The following is a 17,184-nucleotide window of genomic DNA, read 5'->3' as shown; positions in this document are numbered from 1 at the left end:
TGGGGTTGAGGCCTGTCTGGGGGGGTGGGGGGTGGGGGGCACTCCCCAGTTATACTGTGGGGCCCTGTTGAGCAAGGCAGAGCTCCTGTCCTCTTCAGGACACCTGCTCTTGACCCCCACCCTGCGCCCCACCAGCTCCACTCCAACTGGCCTCCCGATGGGAGCTCAGCCTGCACTCCCTCCTGGCCCCTTGCGGCCCTGACCGCCGCCCCTGACTGCGCGGTCACCTGTCCCCTGGCGACACGTCAGGCAGCCTTGCTGCCCTCACGGCTCCAGACATGGAGGTGCTCAATGAGTAGGGCCCACGAAGCCCGGGGCGTCCACTCACAGCCAGGTGACTCCTGTCCACTGGGACCCACCCTGGACGGGGGCAGGGGGGGCTGCTGACCGCGACGCTGACCTTCACCCCCACGCCTGCCCGGCAGGAGCGCCCCACCGACACCACGAAAGCGTGTTTCTCCTCGGGCGAAGTCACGGTCGGGATGGCAGGATGGGCTGCGGGGCCGGGCACCCACCTGCTGATGACGTGGTCGCTCAGATGTCGCTTGAACATCAAGCTCCAGCGCTTGATGATGTTGAGGAGGGCCTGCTTGAAGGGGCGGCAGTCACACTGCAGCCAGCCGTTGAACACCTTGGTGTTCTCACACTTGGACACTTCCTCGTACAGCTTCTCGTAGGAATCGATCTGGAAAACACAGCCGCTGCTCACTGTCGGGCCGCGGTGGGAGGAGGGCAGCCCTGCCCACAGGTTACTTCTTCTTCTTCTCCCAGCTCCCCTGGGACCCCTGCAGCCCCGCAGCCCAGCCCCTGTCGGGAGGGGACGGCCTCGGGCAAGGCCGGCTGGGCTTCTGAAGAATAGGCCAGGAGCTCAAGAGGTGATTGTGGTCATGGCAACCACCGGGCGCCCTAAACTCAGCTCTCTCCACGCTGCTCTGCATTCTCCGGGCTCTCGGCTCTGCCAGCTGCCCCCCACCTGCCCGTCTCCCCCGTGGGTTCTGCTCACGGGCGTCTCTCTCCCACCGTGCATGGGGAAGGGGGAGGTGTGTGTAGTTGTTGTCTTATGTTCTATCTTTCTGATGCTCTGGCACCCGGGGCCTCACTGACCCTGCTGGGCCTGCCCCTCCCAGGGCTGGCGGACTCCCAGAGAGAGCAGACCACTCCCCAGGGAGCCCGTCTTTCGTATACAAACCAACCCAGAGCCTGCATCCCAACCACCCTCTTTGCACTCGGGGCCAATATTTCCCCATCCTACTCACCCCAGGGCCAGGGACCAGACAACAAGGGGCCGCCCCTACACCCCGGAGTCCACCAACATGACTCCAACTCGCCAATCCCAGGCCCTATCTTTCCTGTGAAAACCACAACATGGGCTGTGGATCCCACCTTCCCCTCTGTCCCTCTGCCTTGGGACTGACCCTGGTGCTTCCCCCGTGGCCCTGTGGGGCCAGGCATGCCCCCACCTCCTGGTACCCGTGAGTCACAAACTCTCTTCCATGGCAGTCATCTGCTCTTTTGGGAGGCACCAGACCAGTATAATAATAAAACCCACATTTAAAAACCATTCACCCAGGGCGCCTGGGTGACTCTGTCGGTGAAGCGTCTGTCTTCGGCTCAGGTCATGATCACAGGGTCCTGGGATCAAGTCCCACATGGGGCTCCCTGCTCAGTAGGGATCCTGCTTCTCCCTCTCCCCCCCACCCCGCTCATGCTCTCTCTTTTCCTTTCTCTCTCTCTCAAATTAATAAATAAAATCTTTAGTCTTAAAAAATAAAAAATAAAAACCATTCACCAAGGTTTGAATCAAGCCCAGTGAGGAGCCCCCACCCCCCGGGGAGGGGGCAGGAATTGCAGGGGTGAGGAAGCCTGCACACACACCTGCTGCTGGAACTGGGTGAGGCTGGGTGGCGTCTTGGAGAGAGTCTCTTCAGCCCGGGTGTCCAAGTCCTCCGGGGTGACCGCACGCCCGTAGATCAGGAAGTTCTTCATGAACTCCTGGGGGTCGTCCATCCAGAGGTAGGAGTACCTCTCGAAGGAGTCCTGGTACTCCTCAGCCTCCTTCATGGCGCTGATGACCAGGTTGGACATCTCCTCCCTCATCTCTATGAGGTCCGTCATGTCTTCCAGGTCTGCCTGCGAGGGGGCAGGAGAGAAGCAGACCGGCGAGCGTTGGCCTGTGGTCACGGCTTCGATTGGATGTCTCCACCCTGGAGGGTGTCTCTCTGCCAGTGGAAGTGTTGCTAACCTCTCAAGATGGAAAACAGAGCAATTTGCCAATTGGCCGTGTTCTCCCGAGAGAAGATTATGTTGAATGTGACTTTTGTCTGGCAGACTCAAGGATGGCTCGCACACTGATTCTTTCATGCAAGAGTAACTTGGCACCTGCTGTGTGTGCCACATGAGGGGGTGGGTGCTGGTCACATGGAGGGTGTGGTCCAGGCGTGGGGTTAGGCATTCCTCAAAAAATCACAGACTCTGAGCCTTGCTTTAATGCGTAGCAGGGAGGAGGTCGGGGAATGTTCCCTGAGGAAGTGACCGTTGTTCTGAGAACTGATGGATGGCTAGGCAAAGAGCAAGAGAAACAGCAAAGCACATGCAAAGGCCCTGCACTGGGAGGAAGCAGATGTTTGAGGAACTAAAGGAAGTCTACCATGGATGGCTAGAGCAGGGAACTGGGGAGGCCTGATCTGGACAGAATTTTTTGAGTTTTGAGCAACAGAAAACCCAACCCAAGTTGGTTTAAGCAACAAGACAACTCACTGAGTCATGGAACTGGAGAATCTCAAGGTGGGGTGTGTGTATTCATTATGGTTTTTATTTTCTGTATCTTAAGATGCCTTGACATCTTAAAAACTCTTGCTGGCTGGGAGATACTGCCCTTCTGGGGACTAGCCAATTCTGAGAGAGAGGAAGAGCTCAGAAGGGAGCATACCCTTCATACGCAAACCAACCAGCCCTGAGGCTACACCTGTCCCCCTCCCCCCCTGCCCTGCCGCTTTACCCAACACTTCTCCTATCCTAAGTGGCCCAGGGTCAGGTACCCGATAACTGTAGGTGACCCCTGGAGCCCAGAGACGCCAATTAATGCAAACTGGCTAGTCCTTAGCAGTTTCCCACCTGCCTTGCCTTTTCCTGCAGAAACCTCTGGAAAGGCTCTGGCCTGGGCTTGCCCCTCACTCCCACCTCTGCACCTGCTGTGACCCCGTGTGGCCCTGCACCACCTGCCAGGCCTCTCGTTTCTATGGGAACTGTGAGCAGCATTAACTTTTCTCTCCACGGCACTGACCTCTCCACACGGCCACTCAGCCACCTCTGCAAATTAAGATCCCACGGGCTCAAGTGAGGCTGGTGTGGGGCGTGCACAGGCTGGGCTAAGGCATGATCGGCAGGACCCTTGTCTTGCTCTGCTCTGTCCTCCTCCACGTGTGTCTTCATCAGCAGGTGGATCCCCTCAGAGCCCACGGGGGGCTGCAGGAGCTCCAGATGTGCATCCTGCCAGACCCCGGAGCACACTGGGTCCCACGTCCAATCCTGAACTGATCTCTGGTGACAAACTCTATTCTGGACCCTGGAACGCTTCATCCAGGCACATCTCCTTGGCCTGACACTGTCTGCCTGGAAACCCCCTCCCACCCTTTAAGACTCAGCCAGCGTACACTCAGCTGATCTGGGAAGCTGTCCTTGACATTGCGAGGGATTTCCTCTGTGCACTCACCTCACCGCGCACACGCACACATGCTCACACGCACACATATACCTTCCTCCCTGATAGTATAGAGCCTTTCGTTGTAAATGTTGCAAATAATTCATGCCTGTTATTATCAAAAATCTCAAGCAACGCAGAAGTATTTGAAATCAAAACCCCTTTGCATCCCTTTGTCCAAGCCCCCTCCCCTCCTTACCCCCTTCCTGTTGGAGAAGTGAGCACTCCTAGCAATTTGGAGCGTATCATTGGAAGACAGATTTTTGTTTGTTTCAATGAATGAAATCATATTCTAAACATTGTTCTACAACTTGATAAACCATAACCTGCCGCCAGCGTCTCCCCACCCCAGGCTGGTGTTGGTGACTCATGCAGACGCTTTGTCCGGTCAGGCCAGCGTCTGTTGAACCAGCTACCCTGTTTGATGGCACTTAGGTCTTTTCCAGGTTTTGTTTCACTCTTACAAACAATGCTCCGACACACACACCTCCAAAGACCTCCCTTCGGAGAAGCAAAACTTCCTACGCCTTTTGTGTCCAGATAATCCGATCTGTTTTGCTTATAGGTACTTCATGTATCAACGGTACCTGGATGCACAAGCCGGCGAGGGCACGTTTGTCAAAATGCCTGCGTGCTGAGGGGACCACAGCAGTTAACTCACAGAAACAAGTGAAACACCAGGAAATGGGTACGAGCGCGCTCTGGCCAGCAGTGGGAATGAAAACCAGGCCGACTAGGAGAAGCCAGTCTGGGAAGAACGGCGGGATTTCTGGAGTGGGGAGGGAAACGCGGTTTGGCGTCCTGAGGACCTGATAGACACCCCTGGGTGGCTCCTCACACTCAGAGCCATCGGCATTTAAAAGGTAACTGACGGGGCACTGCTGAGTTAGGAAGGCAGCTGGAACAAGGGAGCCTGGACTGACCTTGTAGCTCATTTGGCCCTTGGCCAGCCGGGGGATGAACTTGGCTGCGTTGTAGATGTCATTGATCAGGCCCTCAATCAGCGTCAGGAAGCCATGGTCTGCGCCCATCTCCAGGGATGGATGGAAGACCAGCCCGTCCTCGTCCAGCTCCATGCGGACCTCAAAGAGTGGCGCCACGCTCTCCTGAAACAGGCCGGCCCGGGGTCAATGCCTCGAGCTCGGTGGAACCACTCCCAAGGCCCTGATGTTCTCTCGGGGCATGCCAGGGCTGACTCAGGCTGGCTGGGGCTGGCTGGGTCCACCTGGGAGAGCACACTTAGCCAGGGGCCCCTGAGCAGGGCCCAGAGAGGCTGGAGGGGGCCAGCGCACACACGGAAGCGCAGGAGAGAGCCCACAGCCTTGGTGCTGAGCTGTGTCCGCTCGCTACTTACCAGTCACGTGGCCGTGGGCAAGACACTTGCCCTCCCAGTTTCCCCAGATACATAAAATGAGGATAATCATTTTACAGAACAGAGACACCAACTGTCCCCATCTCTTGGGGTTACTGTGAGGACTAAGCCAGTAACACAGGATGCGTGGGAGCGGCGGCTGGCTCACTCCCAGGCGCTGGTGGGGTCACGGCTGGGCAGGATGGGTGTCGCCGTGCTCCGGAAAGCACAACGCTCATGTCCTTAGTTCTAGGGAGTTCCACTGTGAGCATCCTCGCTGCATAACTAATGGAGAGTGAAACAATTCCGCCATAAAAGATAAAATAACTGGTTGACGGTTTGGTTTCGGGTCTCCATTGACAAGGTTCTGGGAGGCACTCACGTTTTTATCGTACGGTCGAAATCTCAGCTAGCCCTCATAGTGGATGACAGCGGATAACAACTACGTGTATCAGCCTGATCGAAAACACGGTGGGGAACTTTCTGGGAGAGTGAAACAAGACCGGGTACAGCCAGATTGCACGCTAGACTATCCTGGACCCTGAGGACGCATCAGTCACCATGCGACAAAGCTCAGTCGGCTTTCTCCCGTTGTTTCCCATGGAGCGTTGGGCGCCCATCCACGTCCATGAGACAATATGCCAGGGAGGAGCATAGGTACCGTGCTCGGTTACCAGTCTGCACCCAAGTATTTGGAAAACGGATACCTCTCATCACAAAGGAAGACATTAAGTATTAGTACTATTCATTTTTTTCACGTTTCATTGTGATCTTTTTAATGTCTCTCTTTTATTTTTTATTTTCATGGCAAAATTGCCTCGCGACCAATTCATCGAGCCCCTAAAATGACTTGCTGTGAGATGCTGGAGCTGGACAGGAGGCAGGCCAGCTTTCAAGTGCTCCATAAAGGACAACCCTCACAGCCACGGGAGTATCCCAGTCGTAAAGTGGGTACGCACAGTAACCCTGTCTGTTCCTGGAGCCCCCTCGCGAGGCTGCGAGGCTGAGGGTGCCGGCCTCATTTGTCAGGTGACCTCATGGAGGTTAGTCCGACACTCCAGTGATTCTCAAAGTATGGGCCAAGGCCCACAGGTGGCCATGAGATCCACTCCACGGCTACTAATCTTCCAAACACAGTCCCATGACGGCCCCATGGGCAGTTGACTCAAGAACCCACTGGTTTTTCTCTATGACCAAGGGATGGTGTTTGCTAGCGTCCAAGTGAATTGTTAAGTACACAAGGTCAATCGTCACAAACTCAGATGACCAGGATTTTCTAAAGCCTCTCCCTCACAGGTCTGCTCCTGCTGCCAGGCCCCTTGCAAATATGGGGACTCCCTGGGATTTTTGGAGAAGGACATTTTGTCATCAGGGCATCATCATCGTTTTGACTGTGACTAATTAACTATAAATTCCTGAACTTGCTGACACTTTGCATCATTGTGGGTTGCTTGATGAGTCTTGTGGTTGGTAGTAAGGATGACTTTCATCAACAGAATTTCAGGTCTGTGATTGTCTGGTGACACCTGGCCTTTGAGACACATGCACTGGGCTCAAGCATGAATCATCCATCCTCTGTGGCTTGTACAAGGGCATCTTGCTGTCCTCTCCCACATCTTTCCTGCGGGTGTGCTAGGTGGGCTGGGGGATCTTTGATTTCTCCTACTGGCAGTATTCAAAATCATTTGGGAATTATTGTAATGAAAAAGACATGGGTGGGAGAGGGCTCACCCCCATGGAAAATGCTGGAGAATGCCAGAATGAAATTAACCAGCACATCCTTTGCTGACCTGCTTTACACTTCCATGGAGCCCACGGACCCCTCGGACCCCATGAGGGTTGAGTAGGTTAGTAGCTGATGTTGCTGACAGGAGGGGACCCCCTGCCCAATCCACTTGAGTAGGGGACAGTGGTGCTTGCTTTCCCTCACCTGGCAACGAGGCAGGACCATTTATGTATTCTATAGCCGATTTATGGTGCGGTAGATTGAAGGTGACCAGACGTCCTGAGTGCCGGGGACTAAAGAGAGTTCTGGGATACAGGACTTTCAGTTTTAAAGCCAGCATGCGTAGTTCACCCTCTGCAGGTTCTAATGTTTGGTTATTTGTAACATGATAGCCTGGTCTTTCGTCAGGAACCCGCAAACTATAGATTCCAAGGTAGACCTTATCTTATCTTTATAACACCATATTTATAGCACAAATATATGCATATCTTATATTTATAACTCACATCCAAGACCATGTTGTCTATGAAGTAATTCAGAGATTTGCGGATGAAATGGTCAAATTCATCCAGGACCATGTTGTCAACATAGTTGACGTAGTTTTTCCAGGACTGGCTCATCGTATCTGCTCTGAACAGTTCAGCATTTTCCTGCAAACAGGACCACACAGTCAGCTGCTGTTTCACAGGGTCCCCTGCTCACTGCTTGACCAACTCACTCGGCGACTCTCTGGGCTACTCTTGTCCCTGCTTACATACTCCAGACACATAGGGCTGCTTTTTGCTTCTCTAATGTGCCGGGAGCTTTCCTTTCCTATGTCAGAGTCTTTGCATAGGCTGCTCCCTCCCATTATTGCCAAGTCTGGCTTCTTCTCGATTTCAGCCCAAATGTCACCTCCTCACAAAGGAAAGCCTTCTTTCACCACCCCCCATTCATCTCAGGCTTGGCTTCTGTCCCTGCCTCTCATCTGTATTCCCTCTAGCAATCCATTATTTGTGCCTACCATGGCACAGATGACAACTGTGAATGATTTTATTTATTTGTGTCTAGTCTGTACCTCCCTTTGATGTCAAGCTACATGAGGACAGGTGTTGACTGTCCTTTCCACCATTGTGTCTTCAGCATGCAGCAGGAGGCCTGGGACAAAGCAGGAGCTAGTGAATGGATGGATGGGTGGGTGGAATGATGGTGGACAGATGGATGGGTGGGTGGGTAGATGTGTGGATGAAAGGAGAGATGAATGGATGGGTGGATGGATTTGTGGATAGGAGGATAAATGGATGGATCGGTGGGTGGATGGGTGGATGAATGGATGGATGTGTGGATGAAAGAATAGATGAATGGATCAATGGATGGATGGATGGACGTGTGGATGGACGTGTGGTTGGGAGGATAGATAGTAGATGGATGGGTGGATGGATGGATGAGTGGGTGGATGTATAGATGGGTGGATGGATGGATGGATAGATGTATAGATGGGTGGATGGATGGATGGATAGATGGATGGATGGATGGATAGATGGATGGATGGATGGATGGATGGAAGAGTGAATGGATGTGTGGATGAGGGGATGGATGAATCCGTAAGACACCGAGGGCCACAGGGAACACAAAGATGACTATGACCCAGTCTGCACCCTCACGCAGTTATCTTCTAATAGAAGAAAGAAGACACAGGCTTAAATAACTTCAGTGCAAGGTAGAAAGAATTGGTTTAAATAACTATCATGTGCATAGAGGACTCTGGCAAATATGACGACAAAGCCTTGTTTTGTCGGCTTACTGGCCTCTACTTCTCCTAGGCTCCTGTTCCCTGCTGCCCTGCCTCCTCGCCTGTCCTGGGGCTGCACTGCTGTGCTGTGAACCTTTCCCTTAGCCTAGCCCAATTTATCTCTCCTGTGCCCTGTTTCCAACACACCCGAGAGCGTCAACAGATTAATCTGTTAATTCTTCCAAGTAATATGTTTGCATTGTAACATTTTCATTTAGTAGGACCTTCTGGTACCATGGCAAAGGGGGAAGGAAGAGGATCTGAAAACGAGACAAAATATTTTTTGGTCCAGTCAAGTCACTCCACTGGGGCAATGACTTTCCAAGCAATGGCTGGACTGTGAGAACAGCCAGCAACACACCTTCCACCAGTGGGGCCCGCAGGCTGTCTGGGGTGATGACCCATCATTGAAGTCCACATCCACGATTTGTACCAAGCACTGGGGAACCTCCCCAAAAACTGCCCTGAAAATATCTTGAGCTCAAGGGAGAATTTTCTCTTTCTAGGCCAGTGCACAACTCCACCTTTCACATTTGCCTTGGAAATGAGCTAACATGCGAGCTGGATAGAAACGGCTGCCAAGTGAGGAAGGCGTGAGAACCCCCACACTGGCAGGAACCCAGGCTGCACTCCCAGGGGTGCCCAGCGAGCGTCTGGCCTCCTCCCTCGGCACGTGCCAGCAGGGACAGAGGCCCACCGCTGCTGACCCACGCTCTCGGGGCATGCCAGGGCTGACTCAGGCTGGCTGGGGCTGGCTACCACACCATCCTGATTTAAACCATGCACGCACATTCCACGTTCCTCACTCGCATTTGCATGCTTTGTTTCCCCCTTACACTCGGGACGGGAAACCATGAAGGACACCAGATACACACTCAGCGCCCGCCCTCACACTGTGTATCTCAGGGAAACAAAATGCGTTGACCTTGTACAGAGATGTCACTTGCCTATATCGATTTTGTGCAGGGTAGGGGCTGCTGACCCCTTAGCACGGAGGAGGGCAGACTCATCGCAAGAGTGTCCGTTTAGGATAGTCTGCTTCTTGAAAATAAGACTCCTGGATTAAAGATAGTAGAGTTTCCGTGACCCTAAAGCCATTTTTATGGCATCTCTCGTTCTTCCTCTTCTACTAACAGTGAGTGCCCCCTCGAGGCCCGTTGTGGGCCAGTCCTTACCATGACCATGGCCTGAATCTTCAGGCCGGCCTCCTTGACCACAGTGTAGCGCCTGTTGAGGTTGACCACCCTTCCGTCCAAATCCAGCAGGGCCTCCTTCTTATTGTCCTTCCTCTCAAACATTGGGTTGGCTGACCAGTCCTGCAGGGAAAAGGTAGGAGTGAGGAGAACATTTGGGGAAAATGCCTGTTCTCACGGCTTCACTGCATGCTTGTCGATGCGAATGTCCTTGTCCCTCGGAGAGGCCTGGGGGCCCCAGAGGGACAATTGAGCAGAGAATCTTGTTTGCCTTAAAACCAGTCACGGGCTCGGGGTGGCCAGGAGACCGCTGGAAGGCTTTACCCAATCAGGCCCAGAGGAGTCACCCTGGGAAGGCGCCTGAGCTGAGGGGTGGATGGTCAGAGCTGGGCAGAGGGTCCTTAGCTCCAAATAGCAGGCCCAGTAGGGACAAGTCCCTTTTGTGGGGGCAACTGAATTGCTGTGGGGGATTTTCCCCCATTTTCTGGATTGGGCTTGAGTGAAAGTCACCTCGGTGCTTCACTGAGCGGGGCTGAGACTCCGTGTACCCTCCCGCCCCTTGTCCCCGGCTCTGGCCTGGCACAGAGGGGACACTGCAAACACTCTTGCTGAGCTCAACAGAACAGAACAGACCTGAATTCTGCAGACTGGCCTGGGACTTCCCTGCCTTGGGGCCACCTTGACATTGTTGTGTGGTCCAGAGCCTCAAACAGCAAGTTCCTGCTGCCTTTGGCACTTTCTGTGAGCATCTCCGTGTGGCCCCTTTTCCCTGGGACCCTCTCCTGGGCCTCCGATGAAGCCCTGCTCCACGCTTTGCCGCTCACTCACCTTCATGGCTTGAGAAATCCCATCTGTATTCTGCTTTGCTTTCTGTACCCTATTCTGCAAGTTTTGGAGAATTTCTCGCATCTCTTGAATATATTCTAACACACCTAAAATATAAACATAAAGGAATCTTACAAAATGAACGAATCAGTAAAAGGAGAACTTCTCTTGGGCCAGCTGAAGGCTCATCATAATGAGACAGCTCTTGGAAAATACATCTACTGCTCATCCGGAGTTCCCCGAATGCAATGCTGAGCAGGACTCCCTCTCTGGGAGCAGGACTTCCTTATCCCTGAATAGATGGGTCATTAGTTCCCCCGGGGGACCCCGCATTCCCTGCGGCCCTGCCCCTCCAGCCACCAGCAGAGCGCTGGGGATACACGACTGGTCTCAGCGCCCTGGGCTGCAGCAGCTGGAAAGAGGTGCGTCCTTGGACAGCAGTGACAAGAAAAAGCACAGACTTCTTTGCACAGAAAGTCCAGGCTGACCCTGGTTTCAAGGAGGTGGACTGTTCCACTTTCTTATTGAGACAGTGAAGGCAGGATATGGCCAAAGAGGGCCGAAAAGATGGCACAAGGCAAGTCGCAGGTGCTTAGAGAGCCTCGGAGCTGATGCCCACCCAGAGGTGGGTCCGGGGGTGAGGGAGGTCAGGGAGGAGGTCTTCTGCCTCATGGGCACACTTCTTTCTGCTTCTCTGATAGCCACCCTGGGCCTGCCCGCTGCCCCTGTGTGGGAACCCACCACGAAGCCCCAGGCCCCACAACCCCACCGTGGCAACTTTGGGACCCTTGGAGGTCCCCAGGGGGTCTTTGCCTGATTCCTTTGTAAGTGAGACGAATGGTCTCTTTGGGCAAGCAGGGGGGAACCATCCTTTGGCCTTAAACATAACCCTGTTGGAGTCAAAGTGGACCACCCAGCCAGAAGGCAGAAGCAGCCCCTCGCCAGTGTCATAGGAGAGACGCTGGACAGGTTGGACACCCCCTCCCCCCCCAGGTTGAACCCACGGTGAGTCGAACATGGCCTTGGTACCTTCGCTGTTCCAGAAGAGCGTGGTTTCAGCACTCAGTAGTTTGACATCGATGTCTTCCAGTTCCGACTTTATTAGTGGAGATTCTACTTCCATCACCGTGGTCTTTATCTGAAATACAAAGGCTGGGGTTTCAGGGCCTTCGTTCCAAATCCAACCGGATTTAAAATGGTCTCACAGGAAGGGTCTTATTACGTGGTACCAACCAAACTGGTTGCAATTAATGTCATTTAATTGGGAATTATGTATAAATCAAATTCCAGGAGATTTCGACTTGCCAAACTATTCTTATCACCAAGGGTTGAGGCATATACTTCACTCTTAGTTACCCACGGTATGGGGTAGAAACAGAAGGAAAGGTGATCATGGGACGGCAGGGAGTGCGTAATCCAAAACTGTTTCTATTTGGCTTAGAAAGAAACAGACACGGGTAGCTGGAGCATGCCTGGGCTCAGAATCTCTCCTTGGTCAGAAATCCCAAATGTGGAATTTGGTTACATAAAGAAGATCCAGGTCTGCAGAGAAGCTGTTCAAGTTGTTTGTGGATCGGAGCGACAGTATGCGTTCTGAAATAGTCTTGATACAGCTCTACCCTGCTCCAAGAAATTAATTGAATGCTTTAAAAAACGTCAATTCACAAACCAAGGGGGGAGAAAGGAGAAGGAAGGTGTACCCAGGTTTTATAAATTATTCCTTTTTTTTTTTTTAAAGATTTTATTTATTCATTTGAGAGAGCGAGAGAGAGCATGAGCAGGGAGAGAGGCAGAGGGAGAGGGAGAAGCAGACTCCCTGCTGAGCAGGGAGCCCGGTGCAGGGCTCGATCCCAGGACCCCGGGATCATGACCTGAGCCAAAGGCAGACACTTAACTGAGCCACCCAGGCGCCCCTAAATTATCCCTTTAAATCACAAGCACCATTTGAATTTTGGAATATCCTTCTACCTAGCAACATTTTTATTTTATGTAACTTTTCAAGGACACTCCTACTTTATAAAGTGAAGGATGCACATAGAATTAAAACTGTACGTGAGATGCTGACCATTTGCCTTTCAGAACGACACTTTCCATACATTTGGTACTTTCATACGGTGCCCTGCCAACCTTCTCCCTCAAGTGTTTTCGGGGATCGGGAGGGCAGAGAAATAAAGCTTAGAACTTACGATGAGTAGAAACAGGACAGAAATAAGAGAAAGCATCTACGGAATCACAAAGTGAGCAAACATGAGATATTGACTCCACTCATCAGAGTTTAGATATTAAATAACTACCACAGGCCGTGGTCTCCTCCCCATTATTAGTGCCCTTGCTTTGAGACTGTATCCCACGTGAGACCATTTCGTGATGTGCCCCTTTGGTAGGGTTAGGAACTAAATCCTGTAAACAGAGTTGCAAGGATCCCTTTCTGCAGAACCAAACCAGCTGGGAAAGATGCTGAGTCCCTGGGGACGGGCAGGGACGGCAGGTGTGCCCGGGCTCAGCACCCGGGGCCAGCCCAGCTGGGCCGCTGCGTCCTGCCCACAACTCACGTGGATACTCGGCGACTCGGGACAGCCACTCATTCATTGCCTATTTCCCCCGGTGACAGCCCGGAGGAGCAGCCGAATGTCACCGTGCTGCTGGGATTGCCGGAGTAAACAAAGCTCCCGGTGAGAAGATACACGTACTAATATGTACGTCCTGTGTATTTTTTTAACAGCCTATGTTATAAATTCACACCTCTAGGGCTCTGGCCCCAGAAGTGTGATGTGGACAAACCGCACACTCGCGTGGTCCCTCGGACACCCCAGCGGATTCCTCAAGGCACCACGGCCCCCTCTCTAGCTCGGACACGAACAGATGCGAGCAGTCTGCAGGCCGGTGGTGTCTCTTGGCAACAGAAACCACGCTAGGGATGCGAAGGGCCTGGGGAGAAGGGCTCCAAAGAGGGGAACCGGGTCACCAGGAAGCGTCGCCGCGGGCACCCAGCCCTGGGCCTGACTTCCCGCCTCCCCACCTAGTCCAACATTTGTATTCACAGAGCGGCAGAGCTCAAGGCTGAGAAACGCGCTTCTCGGGGTGGACAGCGATGCGTGTGGCTGGGTTTTGTTTGGAAATACAGAAGTAGAAGATCAAACTTTTTAAATTTTTTTATTTTGAAAAAAAAATTTATTTAAGTCATCTCTACACCCCACGTGGGGCTCGAACTCACGGCCCCGAGATCAATAGTCGCTCACTCCTCTGACGGAGACAGCCAGGCGCCCCAAGATCAAATTTTTTTAACTCGAAATAAACTTGGTTGGACTTTTTTCTTCTGGTTCACCACCATCGGAAGTCTTCTGCTCTGAAAAGAGCCCACGGACGTTTTTGGCGCCGCCGCGGCTGGGAGGGGCTCCCGGGCGGGCGAACGCAAAGGTCTCTGAGTCTGAAGATAGCTACTTCCAGGAAAAGCAAAGTCAAGGAAATGCACTTATGGCAGACACTGGTATTTTGTAGTTGGCTGCACAAATAAGTGAGATCGTTAAAATTTTATCCCGAAAAATGAAATTAATGAAAACGAGCTTCTTTTAGTTTCTGTTGAACACATTTTTGTGACGTCACCACCATGCCCTAATTCGTGGAATGGAGTAAGGGACGGATCGGTCGTTGATTCTTTGCTGGGTGACACGTGTTGGTGGCAGGGCGGTGATGACCTTTGACAAATCTATGTGATGGCGCGACCTGGCCTGCTCCACTTTGCCTTCGCTTATCCCAGCGTGTTCTTGAAGGAGGTCACTTCTACCAAGGGCAGGGGGCTTCCTCGGTCTCCCCAAGGCCTCGCTCGTAAACCTTTGATGATATTCCCACTCCTCCCTTGGTCGGCACCTGAGGTGGGCACCAGATTCCCGGGCTCGGGCAAATGCACGGTACTAAGTGGCCACCATCCCCTGCACGAGATGTTTGGTAAGCAAGCCCTGGATCCCAGAAGCGCCCCTCGGACTCACGGCCTTCCTGCTGTTTCTTGCTGCCGTAAGGGAAGGTGCAGCCATGCTGTGCTCCCGGGAGCGCCAGCTCGGATGCAACTGGGCAAGGGAGCTGGGGAGGGGCAGGACAGCAGGGGGAAGAGCTCCCCGTCCACGTGCGGGATGGACCTGGGCATGTGGTACGGGGCCCTACAGGACAGGCCAGGGAAGGCAGCAGACACACGGCCCTGCAGCTCTAGGAAAGGGGCCCTCGCGTCAGGAATCCGTGAGCAGAAGCATCTTTAGGACAGAGTTGAGACACAAAGCACAAGAACAAAAATAACATTCCTGGCTCCAGACAGTTGTCCAGTTGGGGGCAAGCTGGCTGCGAGAACCATCAACCTTCTGGAGCTAGCTCAAACCACGTGAGGGTGTGCAGAACGAGTTAAGGTCACAAACAGGAAACCCACAGACTTGGACGCATCTGGAGGAGCCACCGGGATGGGACCCGCAAAGTCCACATCCAGGCTCCTCCTCCGTCGCTGGGGGCCCTTCTGGCCACCGGCTACGCTCCCCGGATCCCTTCCTTCTGCAGTCTGTGCTTCTGCCCTTCTCTGTTCCTCCACTTCCCCAGGACTCCCACCTGAAGGAGGCTGGCATCTCCTCCAAATTCCCAGGGCTCCAAGGAGAGGGAATCTTGTGGGCCCCTTGCTGGATTAGGTGGGTGGGTGGGTGGGGGTCAAATGGCTCCCCAGAGACATCCGCATCCTAATCCCTGGGATCTGTGGCCATGCAAAAGAAAATTTTTTGGGGTGATTCAGTTAAAGACCTTGGCGCCGGGAGGACATCCTGGGTTATGGGGGGAGGGGCAATGCAATCACAAGGTCCTTAGAAGAGGGAGGTGATAAGGTCAGGGGGAAGAAGGAGGCAGAGGCTGGGGAGGGGGTTGTCATCTGAAGGTGGAGCAGGGAAAGCTGTGGCCTTGAGGAGGTGGGAAAGGCAAGGAAGCAGATTAGCCCACTGGAGCCTCTGGGAGGAAGCAGCCCTGCTGACACTTTGATTTGAGCAGAAGGAAACAGATCTTGGACTTCTGACCTCCAGAACGGGAAGAGAGTAAATGTGGGCCGTTTGAAGCCACGCAGTCCGTGGTCGATTATGGCAGCGGTCCCAGGAAACTCATGCAGAGCCCACATCCATCCTAATCCGCTGTGGCTTGGGCGGGAGTGAAGAGGGATCTGCAGGTGGGGTCTGTATGGAAGGGGGTGCCTGCCACGGTCCGCGGTGCCCCACGTCCACGCCTCTCTGGGCCCCCTTCCAATTACCAACCCAGAAGGGTTTGTCCCCTAAGGCCAGTCAGTTACTCTTATTCAGAACCAGCTTCTTCACGATTCCTTGTGTCAGGTCCCCAGCTCTGATTGAAAAGGGTGGAGCCCAATGGGGGCTTGAACTCACAACCTTGAGATCAAGACCTGAGCCGAGATCAAGAGTCTGATGTCCAACCGACTGAACCACCCGGGCAGCCCTGAAAGGAATTCTTGATCCGCAGAGCTGACGTGCACCTGTCCCCTCCCCAGGCCCCGATCTAGCCTACCTCAATGGGCAGCTCTCCCCCTCCACCTCCCCACCGCATGGTGCTGGGAAATTTGTCATCCCGCCCAGATTCTGGCAGATGCCCACCCCGCTACATGTTAATGGGTGTAATGGAATGACTTTGATATGACCTGGAGCAAAATACATTTAGGAGAGTAAAGCCCCTCTAAGCAGTCATGGAGCTAGAACATAAGCCAAAGTCCAATGGAAGTTTCCATCTTCAGCTGTTCTGAGTTCTCATCATTTTTGCTGCCCCCGTGTGCATCAATAGCCAAGTGGCTCGAACCACATCTCGACATGAAAAGGTACTCACTCTCTCTGTTGCCCTTGGGAGATCCTACACCTGCGTTTGCTCTAAACAAAACCCCAAACTTGGCAAGTAAAACGAAACAAAACTATATCAGCTCACCTCATTGTACCAGCCAACGATGAGTTCCAAGTTGCCCACAAACTTCCGGAAGGTTTCATGTTGTGAGAACAGATTCTCGGCGCTGCTTGGAATCTCTTTCTGTTGCTGGAAGCCCAAGTACTTGACTTCTCTCAGAACTGCCACCAGCTGTAAGGCCAATGAAGGTCACAGAAGACGTCAGGGCATGACCCCAGCCGTATGGCACTCAGCGACACAAGGGAAGGTCCCTCCCTGGTCACTCCCTGTCCTGGGCACACGCTCGCCTCTTGGCAACCAGGACACCAGACTCTCCCGGTCGCTGCCATCAGGCTCGCTGGACACTTTGGAGATGTGCATGCCGGCGAGTCCCAGGGTGTCATTCCTCTGGATCTGCTCTCACCCCAGTGACCTCCCCCAACCCGACCCTCAGACTCCTGCATCCACCTGCCCACTCAGTGTCTCCATTCGGATGTCCACATGACGTCTCAAGCCCGACGTGGCCAGAGCAGAGCCGCCTCGCCCCACAGCCAGCTCTGCCTGCCCCCTCCAGCTGATGGCAGCTCTGTCCTTCCAGTTGTCCAGCCCAGATATGCTGGGGCTGGTCCTGCCTTCCTCGAAGACTCTATTTCCAACCCACCCAGAATCTCACAGTCTCACGGGCTCTATGACCAAAATCCAATCTCCCCTCACACCCTG

General features: G+C 53.5%; 1 protein-coding gene across 1 annotated transcript in view; it reads right to left on the bottom strand.

The window, feature by feature from the left end:
• DNAH17 (dynein axonemal heavy chain 17) overlaps positions 1-17,184 on the bottom strand; it is a 95,563-nt gene that overhangs the window by 65,914 nt on the left and 12,465 nt on the right. The window contains exons 13-20 of the mRNA XM_081804364.1: positions 16,510-16,656; positions 11,596-11,704; positions 10,570-10,673; positions 9,724-9,864; positions 7,284-7,427; positions 4,624-4,806; positions 1,876-2,130; positions 516-685 (exon numbers count right to left, since the gene is read on the bottom strand). Of these exons, the coding sequence (XP_081660490.1) occupies positions 516-685; positions 1,876-2,130; positions 4,624-4,806; positions 7,284-7,427; positions 9,724-9,864; positions 10,570-10,673; positions 11,596-11,704; positions 16,510-16,656 (1,253 nt within the window). The remainder of the gene's footprint in view (positions 1-515; positions 686-1,875; positions 2,131-4,623; positions 4,807-7,283; positions 7,428-9,723; positions 9,865-10,569; positions 10,674-11,595; positions 11,705-16,509; positions 16,657-17,184) is intronic.

This window comes from Leptonychotes weddellii, chromosome 15, assembly GCF_054177405.1.
Source record: "Leptonychotes weddellii isolate Sample4059 chromosome 15, ASM5417740v2, whole genome shotgun sequence".
NCBI lineage: Eukaryota > Metazoa > Chordata > Mammalia > Carnivora > Phocidae > Leptonychotes > Leptonychotes weddellii.
Note: the sequence above shows the minus strand (reverse complement) of the source record. Positions and strands in the feature narration are given on the sequence as shown.